This window comes from Ascaphus truei, chromosome 13, assembly GCF_040206685.1.
Source record: "Ascaphus truei isolate aAscTru1 chromosome 13, aAscTru1.hap1, whole genome shotgun sequence".
NCBI classification, from domain to species: Eukaryota; Metazoa; Chordata; class Amphibia; order Anura; family Ascaphidae; genus Ascaphus; species Ascaphus truei.
In genome coordinates this window covers 30,140,193-30,157,828 of record NC_134495.1, presented here as the reverse complement: position 1 = coordinate 30,157,828, position 17,636 = coordinate 30,140,193, and the positions used below count along the sequence as shown (strand labels likewise).

Here is a 17,636-nt window from a genome sequence, read left to right as displayed (position 1 = left end):
TTATTTACTGCGTGCTGTAACTGCTGAGGTCCCTAACATGTGTCTTCTTGACATGTTGTTATCCTTTAAACCTCGGTTCTTTCTTTCTCCACCCTGCCAATCTCTGAAGTTAACAAATTGTACATTTCCTTCCTTTCTATTGTGTGTCTTGGTCCTTGCATTTAATTATAAGGCTGCCGTGATTGTGGGGGAGGCCGTAGACCCCCTTCCCCAAACACCTTGAACGAGTCTCCGGCTCCTCTCGTACTCCTTTGCTGCTGCAGCATCCTCCTGTCTTCCTTTCAATAATCCTTCATTCTACAGATGTAGCCAGACTCGCTGTCCCAGGTGCCGCGGACAAACAAGCAAACGTCTGTGGCGCCAGGGGCAGGCTCTACTGGGATGGAGCTTCGTGGGGTCCATGCTTCTGAATGAGACCACCGCAGCATTTATCCTTCGGTGCCAAGACCGCTGCGTTCATGTTACCGCGCGTGGCAGGGGCACTGAAGACAGTAAGTCTTGCTAGGATGGCCCTATTTTGTGGCCAAAGCTGTACGTACCCTCAGGCCTAAAGTCTATTCTCATCACGAGTCACAAGTTGCACTATTTCTCCTCAGTCGGTCTATTACTCCACCGTAGGCCGCACACACAAACATATTTACATTCGGGACTAGTAATAGTATGGTACTTGGACAGCAAGTCATTGTCTTTCACCGTAAGCAGGTCACAACCTCAATGGGGTTTGTCCCCCCCTGAATTGTTGCTAATCTAAAGCAGGTAGGAAGACAGGATTTTCCCAAATGAGACTTTAACAAATGGACGAAGAAGTGATTTATGACGTTGGTTTTTTTGGACACAGTTGCTCCACCTGGAGTGGTATAAACCACGGCCTACATTTCTCTTGGATGTAAAACAAAGGTCTCACTTTAGATGCTTAATCAGCAAGTTTTTAACAGCTGAGAGGAATGCAAGTGCTCCCCCTGTCTTCCCTGGAACAAGAAGTAGTGAATAGGCAAGGTGTCAGATTTGGAAGCCATCTCCTGATTCCACGCAATGTCACACACCTGGGGGAGGCGAGATCTCTGGCTGAGATGTTCCATGCGACATGCAATCCCCCAGCCTGCACAATAGAGCGTGCACACCTCATTTTGCATAAACATTTGCATCCCACACAGATCTCCGCAGCCAGAACCAAATTGTGCCCTAAAATGTTATTTTTACACCTTTAGGATATGCAAGAACAGTTTAATGAATATAGCAAGGTGTTTTTCAGTGTGAAAATGTGCTAAATTCTCACCGTTTATTGAATAGCGCCTGAAGTGTCTATACCTTAAAGCAGCCAACTGTGAAAACATATATATTTTTAAACTAAATCAGTTCTGCAGCATTAGATATTACTTACTGTATTTTTTTTATTTTTGTATTCTGTTCTTAATACCATTTTTTATCCATTTTAAAGCATCCTTAGATTTCTATAGCAGGTTTAGCACACCTCCCCAGCAGTGCAAGATCTTTGCAACACGTTCCTGTTTTTGATAATTTGTTGCCAATGTTCCCAGCAGTTTGAGCTGTAAAGTGTAACAATAGATAATGTTACCTTTAGTAATATAAGGATACATTGTAGCTGTTGAGTTTCACCGACTGAAGGATTGCTGCAAGCTGAAAGGCGGCCATTATGGTAGGCACACACTCAGGATTTTTACAGATTTATAACAGGAGCCCCAAACGATTGTCATCTTAGGTCAGAATGTAGAATGATACATTGTCACATGCTTTACATCTAAAAATAAGAAAAATGATAAAGGGATGAACGTAGTATAGCTGCTTTAAGATTTTATTGAAGTGCTAGATTCACTCATGACTATATTCATGACAAGATATTCTGTATTCAACTTCTTGAAGATGATTGATGATAGAGTAATCAGTATCTCAATATACAACGTGACTATCGATGAATTCCTATTATATATGTGGTTGATATATAAAATACACGCAAGGGTTTATTTTAAAATATAATATAAAATAATCATTTCCATTTCTGTTTCTGGAGACATCTTCATGGCGTTAACATAAAAATGCATACATTCTACCACTTCAGTTTAAATGAAGTGTTTAATTTTTATTGGTAACTATGAAAAAGGCAAGATAAGATATTCACAGGGCCATGGATTAAGAGTATAATAAAATATTCAATTTCTGGGAGAATTATTACACGTCTTTTTAATAATCCGGCTACGGGGAGATCAAACTCCTCTCTTCTGTACGGCCAGTTTTGCATATCTCCACACTCCAATATACTCTTTTTAATAGAGATTTTCTCAGGGTCCAACAGATTGAATTAAGTAGCGAACAGACAAGTCTTTCAATATAATTGCCATATATTGAACAGAGACCTTTATATTGACACCATTTTCCAGCTATTTGAGGGGTAAACTTGAGATTGTTATGGCTAACATTTTCTGCGTTTTATTTGTGTGTATTTTTCCTACCTTTTGCCTTTTTTTTTCGTTTTGCCGTTATAGGATTCGAGACATTAGAGAGATCATGTGGTAACGATCTGCTTTCTTTTGTCAGAAAGCCGACTTGCAACACCACCTCTTATTTCTTCATCCATAACATCATAAATAACTTGACGTTTTCTAAAGCCAGTGTCATTGGATATTAGGCAGATTTACTAAGCAGTCTCCAGCTATAAGACTCCAGCAGTAGAAAACAACTACATGTCCATTCAAGGGAATGTCCTGTGAAGCATCTTCTAGTGCTGGAAGGTGTGTGGTGGCTGTAGACTGCTTAGTGGAAATGGGCCATTATCTATAAGGTCAGAGTTATAAAGACATGCTGTACTCATATAACCTAATTTAAAAGTCAATAAACCATTAGGCAAATGAGTAGGACATTGCAACTTGAATGTCAAATATGAAATAACCAGATTACATTGACATAATGAAATATTTCAAGTGCTCAGGACTGTTGTTTTCCATGATAATAATGGCATTTCTGTATTTTTTTATTTGACTGTACTACTCAACAATATATTGAAACCATGTATTTTTCTTTCAACAGGCAGCATCATCTGCCTTAAGCAGTTTGGGTCACGTCTACACTGCAATTGGAGATTATCCTAACGCGCTGGCAAGCCACAAGCAGTGCGTTCTCCTAGCTAAACAATCCAAAGATGAACTGTCCGAAGCGAGGGAATTGGGCAACATGGGAGCCGTTTATATTGCCATGGGGGACTTTGAAAATGCAGTTCATTCTCACGAGCAACATTTAAAAATCGCAAAAGATCTCGGAAACAAGCGGGAGGAAGCTCGTGCTTATAGCAATCTCGGCAGTGCCTTTCACTACAGACGGAACTTTGACAAGGCCATGTCTTACCACAACCACGTGCTGGAACTCGCTCAAGAATTAGCCGAAAAGGCCATCGAGATGCGAGCTTATGCAGGTTTGGGACACGCCACACGATGTATGCAAGATTTGGAGAGGGCCAAGCAATACCACGAACAACAGCTATGCATTGCAGAAAGTCTCAAAGACCGCGCGGCCGAGGGGAGAGCTTCTTCAAACTTAGGTGGGTGTCGATATACACGTAATCCTGCCCTTAACCGTTTACCTTCCAGAAATGAAGATGAAGACATAAACATAATGGAGGATTTGATTAGACGCGGATATACTGTAACATTTTATTTTTTCATATTTGTCCTCGTGAATACCTAATGCTCTTAACGGATCACAAATGTTCCTTCTGTCATTAGGTTGTTGATGAGGGCAGTCTGGCATACATAATAATTAGTTATGCAGGAACATTGATACAATGATCCCTATAGAATATGCTGTGAAGCCCTTCACCTTATTTGGGAAGAATTCAGCTACATTGATCTAAATGGAGCTGCAATCTTCCTGAGCAAGAGGAAGACAGCTACACAGCCTATTTCATAGGCTTCACTGGGAATTTCCATTCAATAGTATCCAGATCTGCACTATTGGTTTAATCCCCAATAGTACAACAGCACATTGATAAATAATACCCCAAATGTATGTTAGGGGAAATAATATTCATAACAATGGTGTTTAAAAATAACAACAATATTTTCAGGAACCTCAGGGTTTAGTTCTTCTGAATGACCAAGAGAGTGCAATTAAAAACAATATCCTTTCTCAGTGCATCTTTCCATCTTCCTCTGCAACAGGAGCTATATGCTGGGTGCTCTCTCATTGAGCACTCAAGAGGAATTACTGTGTCCCTGACACTGCTGAAGAATGAAAGTAGAAACGGCAAAATTGGCAAAGATGCAGTAAAGAGGGGAAAGAGTACAAAGCACTTCATTCCGTATGCTTTGAAACCACATCTCCATGTCAGAGGTGCTGCTGAGCCCCATTCAAAGGACTGTAACTCAAAGGCTTGTATGCCATGGTTGAACATCTCTGCGCCATTTTAAGGAAGGGCCAGAAAACTCAAGAAGGGTGTTCTTAATCATGTTTGGCTGCATTACTCATCCACAGTGTATGTAAGCAATCCCAGGGCCCAGATCCACGCAGCTCCATTCTGTCACATAACGTGACATTTACCTAACGTAATACAGACGCCTGCAGGAGCTTAACTCATATAATATTATTATCTTGCCCCCCGAGCATGTCCTGCTCTTAAAAAAACAATCACCTTTTAAACTTGTTAAAAAATCACGAGTTTCTTAATCCCTAGCTTCTGGGGTTACCATGGTAACCTATAGACTGCAGTGGGCTTCTGGGAAAGTTCCATTTTAAGGCCCCGGACATGTCATATTTTAAACGCACATGTCTCCTGAGCGGAGCATCAGATTTAAAAAATAAAACCAGTGTTGGAAAGGGCACGAAGAGATCTCTTAAAGTGAAGAAATGGGAAAGGACAATATTATAATGTCGTCATGTATTCTCCCATAAAGAGCGTTAACTATAATGGATGGTAATGATAATGGCATTCAAATAATATGCAAATGAGGCGTTGTCATAACAACGCATATCTACTATATTCTGTTAAGGTTAACACGGGGACTTAACGTTACGTTAGTTAAGTCACAGCCAAATGGATGTTATTCACACCCAGACACTGAAACAGGGATTTTATAGGGTCTAACATTATTTCCTGCCGTTCTGTTCGCTCTCCTCTTTCTCAACTCGTGCTAAATGTAGAAAAAAGTCCAAAGACAAATTCTGGGGCTCAAGGGTGTTCCAACAGTGGGACAAGGTTACAATGTTCAACACAAAGTAATCTCAATGATTATCTCTCAAACTTGAATGTCAGGAGGTATCCCAATCAAGTCCATATAGATTATGTTGAACTATCAGCCTGTGGGCTTCCAATTGGGAAATAATAAAGACAGCGCCTACCTGGCTTCATTCTCTATGAGAGCCCGCAACCTCCAGGCAAAATATACAGCGCATAATAATCTTTTCAGTCAGTAATTGACTGTGTCCTTCAGCCCCCCAGTGAAGACTGCAATCCTTATACCGGACGGAGTGACTCACTGTTGCAGAAGGCGTGTCGCTCCAGTCCTCGTCTCCTAGCTCATGAAGGGAGTCCGTCGCCTGAGTGCATGGATGAAAGTAGAAACATTGCACCACCGTACCAGAAATAATCGAGAGAGGGTGACATCAAAAATAGATCATTTATTCTTGATAAATGGACCTTGATAAAGCGCGGTGCACGAAACATGTCGGTTCCTTTATTGCCTGTTTTTAGACATGATTCAATGATTTAATAAATGTTCTATTTTTGGTGTCACCCTCTCTTGATTATTTTTGGTACAGTTGCAATTTTTCTACTTTCAACTTGGGCTAAAGGCCGATCTCCGAGTCTGGGTAGGAGTAATGCCAAGACCGGCACAATGTTATATTATTGGAAGAGAATGCAGTATTATGCTACAATAACACGACCCTGCTAGCTCAGAACCCAAACCCACCACACCATATACAGTATATTTGTGTCAAAAGGAGCGCTACTAGGATTGTGACCTGTATATAACAAAAGACAAGGCGTTCCTTTTGACACAAATCTATGGTGCGGTGGGTTTGAGTTTTGAGCTTGTAGGGGTTGTGTGTGTTTGTAAATATGAATTGGTAACAATTGTTTGGAGGTTTGTGATCCCTCCTGAAAATGTCCGCTGTCTCGCGCGCAGGGATGAGTCTTATTACTTGTACTGTATGTAGAATGGAGATGTAAAGTCTGAGGTCCGATATTCTTAACACACCTTAACAAGGTCTTGGGGGAATAGATATGGCAGTCTTACCTCCTTATGTAGACCCAAACATGGATGGTGTGAAGTGATGGTCATGTAAACGCCAATCCGCTTGTCTGCGGAGGTATAGAATCCTCATAGTCGCCAGTCGCGTGCCTCCAGGATAAAGGTACTGACGAAAATAGAGCAAGGAAGATCCGGAGCAACAGCGGTACGAATCAAATCCAAAACAATTTACACAGGAGCCCAGGTGATAGCAAAAATATGCAATTCCGCTTTATTGAGGTATATACCAAATAAGCCGTCTCAGAGTAGAGAGCCTCCCACGCGTTTCACAACGTAGAGCCACTGTTATCCGGATCTTCCTTGCTCTACATTTGTTGTGACCCCTCCTCCCTGGTTTAAGCTCACCCAGCCTCCTTTTAAATAGCAGGTCTTGAGATGCAGCTGTGAATGACCAGTCTATTAAGCCTTCTTCCTCCATCAGAGAGGTAAAGAGAACGTTTGTAGATAGTGTTAAGACTTGCAAGAGGGGATACCTGGGCGTGGGCTGCACGCTTATAACGCTTTGGCCAAAGACTTTAACTGAATGACCCTCACGTATGAGAAGAAAAACAGATAAGTATTTAACTATACAATTTGTTATATTGGGTGTAGCACTGAGGCTTCTTGTCTGTTGTTATATACAGTAACATGATGTTTAATCCGATGCTAATGAGATGTATCGGGGCCATTGCTTTTGTATATAACTACCTTTGTTTAACGTAACGTCCTGTTATGAGCCCTGATTTAATGGGACTTTATGGATCTGGGCCATAATCATTGCACTAAACAGACAACCCTCCTGTCTAAATATTACGAATTATTATGTTACGTGCCATCCACAAGTTACAGCAACGGCTGCTGCTGCTAACGTTCCCAACATACACAATCATAAAGAATATGATTTCTCAGATCTTTCAGTTTGTCACACAATACAGTGCAGAGTTACATAGCAAATGAGGTTGAAAAAAGACACATGTCCATCGTGTTCAGTACGTACAAACATGTTCCACATTATTTTCTTTGGATCTCCGTATAATTGGCATGTAGAGATCCATACGGACTGTAATGTTCCCTAACCAAATAAAAGCGCAGAGAGCCATATTGGGGCACTACGTCAGGGGTAACAGGAACGATGTGCATCTTTTGCTTCCAGTAGCTACTTGACTTCAATACGCCCGAGCTTTCAAAATATGTTTTGCTTACAATGTGAAATTCAAATAGAATCGGCTTCATTAAAACATTTGCACAATTGGATGAGTTCATAGTATCCACGAAGGAATAGAAATATCCTTCTTGCCATCTAATTTGTATGCATGAATGTAGCAAACATGTTACAAATGAGGCTGCAATTACATTCAATTGGAGTGTGTTACACAATACTGTACTTGGTTTTGCTATTGATGAAATGATGCGCTGTGGTATGCATGAAATGCAATAATACACGTGCCTTGGAATATTAGGAACACCTGGATTTTGTGTTAGTATCAGCCATCGGGTTCATGTTTAGAACAATGTTTTTTTTTTGTTTTTTTTAGCTTTCTTAAACCAGAGCATTTGACTTTAAAAAAAAAAATAATAATAAACAAGAGCTATTTAATTAAAGTTTTTCTTTTTCAGAAGTCTTTTTGAATTATTATATTCAACATACATAAATGATAATCATTGGCAAGAATACCCCAACCCTCTCTAATAGCGCGTCTGAGATCAGATGCATTGTAAGGAGCCCCAACCCTCTCTAATAGCGCGTCTGAGACCAGATGCATTGTAAGGAACCCCAACCCACTCTAATACCGCGTCTGAGATCAGCGAATGACATATACATGATGGTAGCACTGCTATGACATCCTGCGTGCATGCAGCACTAAAAATATGCATACTGTATTTTGTACAAAAAAACGATTTCTGGAGACGTTACTATTTCCATCACCATCCACCAACACCTGATGTAACTGCAAAAAGCAATCATATTAAACGTAATCCACCAGCCTGTTTTTGCTTAGAACCAATCATATAATTGTTTTGCTTATACATCTAATTTTTGTTATTTTTGACGATTCATGCCTTTACAAATAGTCAATTAGATAATTAAAGGTATTTTACAATAATTGAAATAAGTCAGACAATTCTCTAGGTGCTAGAATGCAAAGAAAGGTGGGAGCCGTGCTGGTCCTTTCTCCCATGTAGTAACACAGGAGGGAGAGGGAGGAGGGCGTGTGAGGTGGGGAGCCGTGCTGGTCCTTTCTCCCATGTAGTAACACAGGAGGGAGAGGGAGGAGGGCGTGTGAGGTGGGGAGCCGTGCTGGTCCTTTCTCCCATGTAGTAACACAGGAGGGAGAGGGAGGAGGGTGTGTGAGGTGGGGAGCCGTGCTGGTCCTTTCTCCCATGTAGTAACACAGGAGGGAGAGGGAGGAGGGCGTGTGAGGTGGGGAACCGTGCTGGTCCTTTCTCCCATGTAGTAACACAGGAGGGAGAGGGAGGAGGGCGTGTGAGGTGGGGAGCCGTGCTGGTCCTTTTCTTCCCATGTAGTAACACAGGAGGGAGAGGGAGGAGGGCGTGTGAGGTGGGGAGCCGTGCTGGTCCTTTCTCCCATGTAGTAACACAGGAGGGAGAGGGAGGAGGGCGTGTGAGGTGGGGAGCCGTGCTGGTCCTTTCTCCCATGTAGTAACACAGGAGGGAGAGGGAGGAGGGCGTGTGAGGTGGGGAGCCGTGCTGGTCCTTTCTCCCATGTAGTAACACAGGAGGGAGAGGGAGGAGGGCGTGTGAGGTGGGGGAGCCGTGCTGGTCCTTTCTCCCATGTAGTAACACAGGAGGGAGAGGGAGGAGGGCGTGTGAGGTGGGGAGCCGTGCTGGTCCTTTCTCCCATGTAGTAACACAGGAGGGAGAGTGGGGAGCCGTGCTGGTCCTTTCTCCCATGTAGTAACACAGGAGGGAGAGGGAGGAGGGCGTGTGAGGTGGGGAGCCGTGCTGGTCCTTTCTCCCATGTAGTAACACAGGAGGGAGAGGGAGGAGGGCGTGTGAGGTGGGGAACCGTGCTGGTCCTTTCTCCCATGTAGTAACACAGGAGGGAGAGGGAGGAGGGCGTGTGAGGTGGGGAGCCGTGCTGGTCCTTTCTCCCATGTAGTAACACAGGAGGGAGAGGGAGGAGGGCGTGTGAGGTGGGGAGCCGTGCTGGTCCTTTCTCCCATGTAGTAACACAGGAGGGAGAGGGAGGAGGGCGTGTGAGGTGGGGAGCCGTGCTGGTCCTTTCTCCCATGTAGTAACACAGGAGGGCGAAGGAGGAGGGCGTGTGAGGTGGGGAGCCGTGCTGGTCCTTTCTCCCATGTAGTAACACAGGAGGGAGAGGGAGGAGGGCGTGTGAGGTGGGGAGCCGTGCTGGTCCTTTCTCCCATGTAGTAACACAGGAGGGAGAGGGAGGAGGGCGTGTGAGGTGGGGAGCCGTGCTGGTCCTTTCTCCCATGTAGTAACACAGGAGGGAGAGGGAGGAGGGCGTGTGAGGTGGGGAGCCGTGCTGGTCCTTTCTCCCATGTAGTAACACAGGAGGGAGAGGGAGGAGGGCGTGTGAGGTGGGGAGCCGTGCTGGTCCTTTCTCCCATGTAGTAACACAGGAGGGAGAGGGAGGAGGGCGTGTGAGGTGGGGAGCCGTGCTGGTCCTTTCTCCCATGTAGTAACACAGGAGGGAGAGGGAGGAGGGCGTGTGAGGTGGGGAGCCGTGCTGGTCCTTTCTCCCATGTAGTAACACAGGAGGGAGAGGGAGGAGGGCGTGTGAGGTGGGGAGCCGTGCTGGTCCTTTCTCCCATGTAGTAACACAGGAGGGAGAGGGAGGAGGGCGTGTGAGGTGGGGAGCCGTGCTGGTCCTTTCTCCCATGTAGTAACACAGGAGGGAGAGGGAGGAGGGCGTGTGAGGTGGGGAGCCGTGCTGGTCCTTTCTCCCATGTAGTAACACAGGAGGGAGAGGGAGGAGGGCGTGTGAGGTGGGGAGCCGTGCTGGTCCTTTCTCCCATGTAGTAACACAGGAGGGAGAAGGAGGAGGGCGTGTGAGGTGGGGAGCCGTGCTGGTCCTTTCTCCCATGTAGTAACACAGGAGGGAGAGGGAGGAGGGCGTGTGAGGTGGGGAGCCGTGCTGGTCCTTTCTCCCATGTAGTAACACAGGAGGGAGAGGGAGGAGGGCGTGTGAGGTGGGGAGCCGTGCTGGTCCTTTCTCCCATGTAGTAACACAGGAGGGAGAGGGAGGAGGGCGTGTGAGGTGGGGAGCCGTGCTGGTCCTTTCTCCCATGTAGTAACACAGGAGGGAGAGGGAGGAGGGCGTGTGAGGTGGGGAGCCGTGCTGGTCCTTTCTCCCATGTAGTAACACAGGAGGGAGAGGGAGGAGGGCGTGTGAGGTGGGGAGCCGTGCTGGTCCTTTCTCCCATGTAGTAACACAGGAGGGAGAGGGAGGAGGGCGTGTGAGGTGGGGAGCCGTGCTGGTCCTTTCTCCCATGTAGTAACACAGGAGGGAGAGGGAGGAGGGCGTGTGAGGTGGGGAGCCGTGCTGGTCCTTTCTCCCATGTAGTAACACAGGAGGGAGAGGGAGGAGGGCGTGTGAGGTGGGGAGCCGTGCTGGTCCTTTCTCCCATGTAGTAACACAGGAGGGAGAGGGAGGAGGGCGTGTGAGGTGGGGAGCCGTGCTGGTCCTTTCTCCCATGTAGTAACACAGGAGGGAGAGGGAGGAGGGCGTGTGAGGTGGGGAGCCGTGCTGGTCCTTTCTCCCATGTAGTAACACAGGAGGGAGAGGGAGGAGGGCGTGTGAGGTGGGGAACCGTGCTGGTCCTTTCTCCCATGTAGTAACACAGGAGGGAGAGGGAGGAGGGCGTGTGAGGTGGGGAGCCGTGCTGGTCCTTTCTCCCATGTAGTAACACAGGAGGGAGAGGGAGGAGGGCGTGTGAGGTGGGGAGCCGTGCTGGTCCTTTCTCCCACGTAGTAACACAGGAGGGAGAGGGAGGAGGGCGTGTGAGGTGGGGAACCGTGCTGGTCCTTTCTCCCACGTAGTAACACAGGAGGGAGAGGGAGGAGGGCGTGTGAGGTGGGGAACCGTGCTGGTCCTTTCTCCCACGTAGTAACACAGGAGGGAGAGGGAGGAGGGCGTGGGAGGTGGGGAGCCGTGCTGGTCCTTTCTCCCACGTAGTAACACAGGAGGGAGAGGGAGGAGGGCGTGTGAGGTGGGGAGCCGTGCTGGTCCTTTCTCCCACGTAGTAACACAGGAGGGAGAGGGAGGAGGGCGTGTGAGGTGGGGAGCCGTGCTGGTCCTTTCTCCCATGTAGTAACACAGGAGGGAGAGGGAGGAGGGCGTGTGAGGTGGGGAGCCGTGCTGGTCCTTTCTCCCATGTAGTAACACAGGAGGGAGAGGGAGGAGGGCGTGTGAGGTGGGGAGCCGTGCTGGTCCTTTCTCCCATGTAGTAACACAGGAGGGAGAGGGAGGAGGGCGTGTGAGGTGGGGAGCCGTGCTGGTCCTTTCTCCCATGTAGTAACACAGGAGGGAGAGGGAGGAGGGCGTGTGAGGTGGGGAGCCGTGCTGGTCCTTTCTCCCATGTAGTAACACAGGAGGGAGAGGGAGGAGGGCGTGTGAGGTGGGGAGCCGTGCTGGTCCTTTCTCCCATGTAGTAACACAGGAGGGAGAGGGAGGAGGGCGTGTGAGGTGGGGAGCCGTGCTGGTCCTTTCTCCCATGTAGTAACACAGGAGGGAGAGGGAGGAGGGCGTGTGAGGTGGGGAGCCGTGCTGGTCCTTTCTCCCATGTAGTAACACAGGAGGGAGAGGGAGGAGGGCGTGTGAGGTGGGGAGCCGTGCTGGTCCTTTCTCCCATGTAGTAACACAGGAGGGAGAGGGAGGAGGGCGTGTGAGGTGGGGAGCCGTGCTGGTCCTTTCTCCCACGTAGTAACACAGGAGGGAGAGGGAGGAGGGCGTGTGAGGTGGGGAACCGTGCTGGTCCTTTCTCCCACGTAGTAACACAGGAGGGAGAGGGAGGAGGGCGTGTGAGGTGGGGAGCCGTGCTGGTCCTTTCTCCCACGTAGTAACACAGGAGGGAGAGGGAGGAGGGCGTGTGAGGTGGGGAGCCGTGCTGGTCCTTTCTCCCACGTAGTAACACAGGAGGGAGAGGGAGGAGGGCGTGTGAGGTGGGGAGCCGTGCTGGTCCTTTCTCCCATGTAGTAACACAGGAGGGAGAGGGAGGAGGGCGTGTGAGGTGGGGAGCCGTGCTGGTCCTTTCTCCCATGTAGTAACACAGGAGGGAGAGGGAGGAGGGCGTGTGAGGTGGGGAGCCGTGCTGGTCCTTTCTCCCATGTAGTAACACAGGAGGGAGAGGGAGGAGGGCGTGTGAGGTGGGGAGCCGTGCTGGTCCTTTCTCCCATGTAGTAACACAGGAGGGAGAGGGAGGAGGGCGTGTGAGGTGGGGAGCCGTGCTGGTCCTTTCTCCATGTAGTAACACAGGAGGGAGAGGGAGGAGGGCGTGTGAGGTGGGGGAGCCGTGCTGGTCCTTTCTCCCATGTAGTAACACAGGAGGGAGAGGGAGGAGGGCGTGTGAGGTGGGGAGCCGTGCTGGTCCTTTCTCCCATGTAGTAACACAGGAGGGAGAGGGAGGAGGGCGTGTGAGGTGGGGAGCCGTGCTGGTCCTTTCTCCCATGTAGTAACACAGGAGGGAGAGGGAGGAGGGCGTGTGAGGTGGGGAGCCGTGCTGGTCCTTTCTCCCATGTAGTAACACAGGAGGGAGAGGGAGGAGGGCGTGTGAGGTGGGGAGCCGTGCTGGTCCTTTCTCCCATGTAGTAACACAGGAGGGAGAGGGAGGAGGGCGTGTGAGGTGGGGAGCCGTGCTGGTCCTTTCTCCCATGTAGTAACACAGGAGGGAGAGGGAGGAGGGCGTGTGAGGTGGGGAGCCGTGCTGGTCCTTTCTCCCATGTAGTAACACAGGAGGGAGAGGGAGGAGGGCGTGTGAGGTGGGGAGCCGTGCTGGTCCTTTCTCCCATGTAGTAACACAGGAGGGAGAGGGAGGAGGGCGTGTGAGGTGGGGAGCCGTGCTGGTCCTTTCTCCCATGTAGTAACACAGGAGGGAGAGGGAGGAGGGCGTGTGAGGTGGGGAGCCGTGCTGGTCCTTTCTCCCATGTAGTAACACAGGAGGGAGAGGGAGGAGGGCGTGTGAGGTGGGGAGCCGTGCTGGTCCTTTCTCCCATGTAGTAACACAGGAGGGAGAGGGAGGAGGGCGGAGGGCGTGTGAGGTGGGGAGCCGTGCTGGTCCTTTCTCCCATGTAGTAACACAGGAGGGAGAGGGAGGAGGGCGTGTGAGGTGGGGAGCCGTGCTGGTCCTTTCTCCCATGTAGTAACACAGGAGGGAGAGGGAGGAGGGCGTGTGAGGTGGGGAGCCGTGCTGGTCCTTTCTCCCATGTAGTAACACAGGAGGGAGAGGGAGGAGGGCGTGTGAGGTGGGGAGCCGTGCTGGTCCTTTCTCCCATGTAGTAACACAGGAGGGAGAGGGAGGAGGGCGTGTGAGGTGGGGAGCCGTGCTGGTCCTTTCTCCCATGTAGTAACACAGGAGGGAGAGGGAGGAGGGCGTGTGAGGTGGGGAGCCGTGCTGGTCCTTTCTCCCATGTAGTAACACAGGAGGGAGAGGGAGGAGGGCGTGTGAGGTGGGGAGCCGTGCTGGTCCTTTCTCCCATGTAGTAACACAGGAGGGAGAGGGAGGAGGGCGTGTGAGGTGGGGAGCCGTGCTGGTCCTTTCTCCCATGTAGTAACACAGGAGGGAGAGGGAGGAGGGCGTGTGAGGTGGGGAGCCGTGCTGGTCCTTTCTCCCATGTAGTAACACAGGAGGGAGAGGGAGGAGGGCGTGTGAGGTGGGGAGCCGTGCTGGTCCTTTCTCCCATGTAGTAACACAGGAGGGAGAGGGAGGAGGGCGTGTGAGGTGCGGAGCCGTGCTTGTCCTTTCTCCCATGTAGTAACACAGGAGGGAGAGGGAGGAGGGCGTGTGAGGTGGGGAACCGTGCTGGTCCTTTCTCCCATGTAGTAACACAGGAGGGAGAGGGAGGAGGGCGTGTGAGGTGGGGAGCCGTGCTGGTCCTTTCTCCCATGTAGTAACACAGGAGGGAGAGGGAGGAGGGCGTGTGAGGTGGGGAGCCGTGCTGGTCCTTTCTCCCACGTAGTAACACAGGAGGGAGAGGGAGGAGGGCGTGTGAGGTGGGGAGCCGTGCTGGTCCTTTCTCCCACGTAGTAACACAGGAGGGAGAGGGAGGAGGGCGTGTGAGGTGGGGAGCCGTGCTGGTCCTTTCTCCCACGTAGTAACACAGGAGGGAGAGGGAGGAGGGCGCGTGAGGTGGGGAGCCGTGCTGGTCCTTTCTCCCACGTAGTAACACAGGAGGGAGAGGGAGGAGGGCGCGTGAGGTGGGGAGCCGTGCTGGTCCTTTCTCCCACGTAGTAACACAGGAGGGAGAGGGAGGAGGGCGTGTGAGGTGGGGAGCCGTGCTGGTCCTTTCTCCCATGTAGTAACACAGGAGGGAGAGGGAGGAGGGCGTGTGAGGTGGGGAGCCGTGCTGGTCCTTTCTCCCATGTAGTAACACAGGAGGGAGAGGGAGGAGGGCGTGTGAGGTGGGGAGCCGTGCTGGTCCTTTCTCCCATGTAGTAACACAGGAGGGAGAGGGAGGAGGGCGTGTGAGGTGGGGAGCCGTGCTGGTCCTTTCTCCCATGTAGTAACACAGGAGGGAGAGGGAGGAGGGCGTGTGAGGTGGGGAGCCGTGCTGGTCCTTTCTCCCATGTAGTAACACAGGAGGGAGAGGGAGGAGGGCGTGTGAGGTGGGGAGCCGTGCTGGTCCTTTCTCCCATGTAGTAACACAGGAGGGAGAGGGAGGAGGGCGTGTGAGGTGGGGAGCCGTGCTGGTCCTTTCTCCCATGTAGTAACACAGGAGGGAGAGGGAGGAGGGCGTGTGAGGTGGGGAGCCGTGCTGGTCCTTTCTCCCATGTAGTAACACAGGAGGGAGAGGGAGGAGGGCGTGTGAGGTGGGGAGCCGTGCTGGTCCTTTCTCCCATGTAGTAACACAGGAGGGAGAGGGAGGAGGGCGTGTGAGGTGGGGAGCCGTGCTGGTCCTTTCTCCCACGTAGTAACACAGGAGGGAGAGGGAGGAGGGCGTGTGAGGTGGGGAGCCGTGCTGGTCCTTTCTCCCACGTAGTAACACAGGAGGGAGAGGGAGGAGGGCGCGTGAGGTGGGGAGCCGTGCTGGTCCTTTCTCCCACGTAGTAACACAGGAGGGAGAGGGAGGAGGGCGCGTGAGGTGGGGAGCCGTGCTGGTCCTTTCTCCCACGTAGTAACACAGGAGGGAGAGGGAGGAGGGCGTGTGAGGTGGGGAGCCGTGCTGGTCCTTTCTCCCATGTAGTAACACAGGAGGGAGAGGGAGGAGGGCGTGTGAGGTGGGGAGCCGTGCTGGTCCTTTCTCCCATGTAGTAACACAGGAGGGAGAGGGAGGAGGGCGTGTGAGGTGGGGAGCCGTGCTGGTCCTTTCTCCCATGTAGTAACACAGGAGGGAGAGGGAGGAGGGCGTGTGAGGTGGGGAGCCGTGCTGGTCCTTTCTCCCATGTAGTAACACAGGAGGGAGAGGGAGGAGGGCGTGTGAGGTGGGGAGCCGTGCTGGTCCTTTCTCCCATGTAGTAACACAGGAGGGAGAGGGAGGAGGGCGTGTGAGGTGGGGAGCCGTGCTGGTCCTTTCTCCCATGTAGTAACACAGGAGGGAGAGGGAGGAGGGCGTGTGAGGTGGGGAGCCGTGCTGGTCCTTTCTCCCATGTAGTAACACAGGAGGGAGAGGGAGGAGGGCGTGTGAGGTGGGGAGCCGTGCTGGTCCTTTCTCCCATGTAGTAACACAGGAGGGAGAGGGAGGAGGGCGTGTGAGGTGGGGAGCCGTGCTGGTCCTTTCTCCCATGTAGTAACACAGGAGGGAGAGGGAGGAGGGCGTGTGAGGTGGGGAGCCGTGCTGGTCCTTTCTCCCATGTAGTAACACAGGAGGGAGAGGGAGGAGGGCGTGTGAGGTGGGGAGCCGTGCTGGTCCTTTCTCCCATGTAGTAACACAGGAGGGAGAGGGAGGAGGGCGTGTGAGGTGGGGAGCCGTGCTGGTCCTTTCTCCCATGTAGTAACACAGGAGGGAGAGGGAGGAGGGCGTGTGAGGTGGGGAGCCGTGCTGGTCCTTTCTCCCATGTAGTAACACAGGAGGGAGAGGGAGGAGGGCGTGTGAGGTGGGAGCCGTGCTGGTCCTTTCTCCCATGTAGTAACACAGGAGGGAGAGGGAGGAGGGCGTGTGAGGTGGGGAGCCGTGCTGGTCCTTTCTCCCATGTAGTAACACAGGAGGGAGAGGGAGGAGGGCGTGTGAGGTGGGGAGCCGTGCTGGTCCTTTCTCCCATGTAGTAACACAGGAGGGAGAGGGAGGAGGGCGTGTGAGGTGGGGAGCCGTGCTGGTCCTTTCTCCCATGTAGTAACACAGGAGGGAGAGGGAGGAGGGCGTGTGAGGTGGGGAGCCGTGCTGGTCCTTTCTCCCATGTAGTAACACAGGAGGGAGAGGAGGAGGGCGTGTGAGGTGGGGAGCCGTGCTGGTCCTTTCTCCCATGTAGTAACACAGGAGGGAGAAGGAGGAGGGCGTGTGAGGTGGCGAGCCGTGCTGGTCCTTTCTCCCATGTAGTAACACAGGAGGGAGAGGGAGGAGGGCGTGTGAGGTGGGGAGCCGTGCTGGTCCTTTCTCCCATGTAGTAACACAGGAGGGAGAGGGAGGAGGGCGTGTGAGGTGGGGAGCCGTGCTGGTCCTTTCTCCATGTAGTAACACAGGAGGGAGAGGGAGGAGGGCGTGTGAGGTGGGGAGCCGTGCTGGTCCTTTCTTCCATGTAGTAACACAGGAGGGAGAGGGAGGAGGGCGTGTGAGGTGGGGAGCCGTGCTGGTCCTTTCTCCCATGTAGTAACACAGGAGGGAGAGGGAGGAGGGCGTGTGAGGTGGGGAGCCGTGCTGGTCCTTTCTCCATGTAGTAACACAGGAGGGAGAGGGAGGAGGGCGTGTGAGGTGGGGAGCCGTGCTGGTCCTTTCTCCCATGTAGTAACACAGGAGGGAGAGGGAGGAGGGCGTGTGAGGTGGGGAGCCGTGCTGGTCCTTTCTCCCATGTAGTAACACAGGAGGGAGAGGGAGGAGGGCGTGTGAGGTGGGGAACCGTGCTGGTCCTTTCTCCCATGTAGTAACACAGGAGGGAGAGGGAGGAGGGCGTGTGAGGTGGGGAGCCGTGCTGGTCCTTTCTCCCATGTAGTAACACAGGAGGGAGAGGGAGGAGGGCGTGTGAGGTGGGGAGCCGTGCTGGTCCTTTCTCCCATGTAGTAACACAGGAGGGAGAGGGAGGAGGGCGTGTGAGGTTGGGAGCCG

At 51.6% G+C, this 17,636-nt stretch overlaps 1 protein-coding gene across 3 annotated transcripts in view; it reads left to right on the top strand.

The window, feature by feature from the left end:
• Nucleotides 1–17,636, top strand: part of TTC28 (tetratricopeptide repeat domain 28) — a 548,651-nt gene that overhangs the window by 327,092 nt on the left and 203,923 nt on the right. For all 3 annotated transcript variants that reach the window (XM_075569008.1, XM_075569007.1, XM_075569009.1), the window contains one exon: nucleotides 3,043–3,550. In XM_075569008.1, coding sequence (XP_075425123.1) covers nucleotides 3,043–3,550 — 508 coding nt within the window. The remainder of the gene's footprint in view (nucleotides 1–3,042; nucleotides 3,551–17,636) is intronic.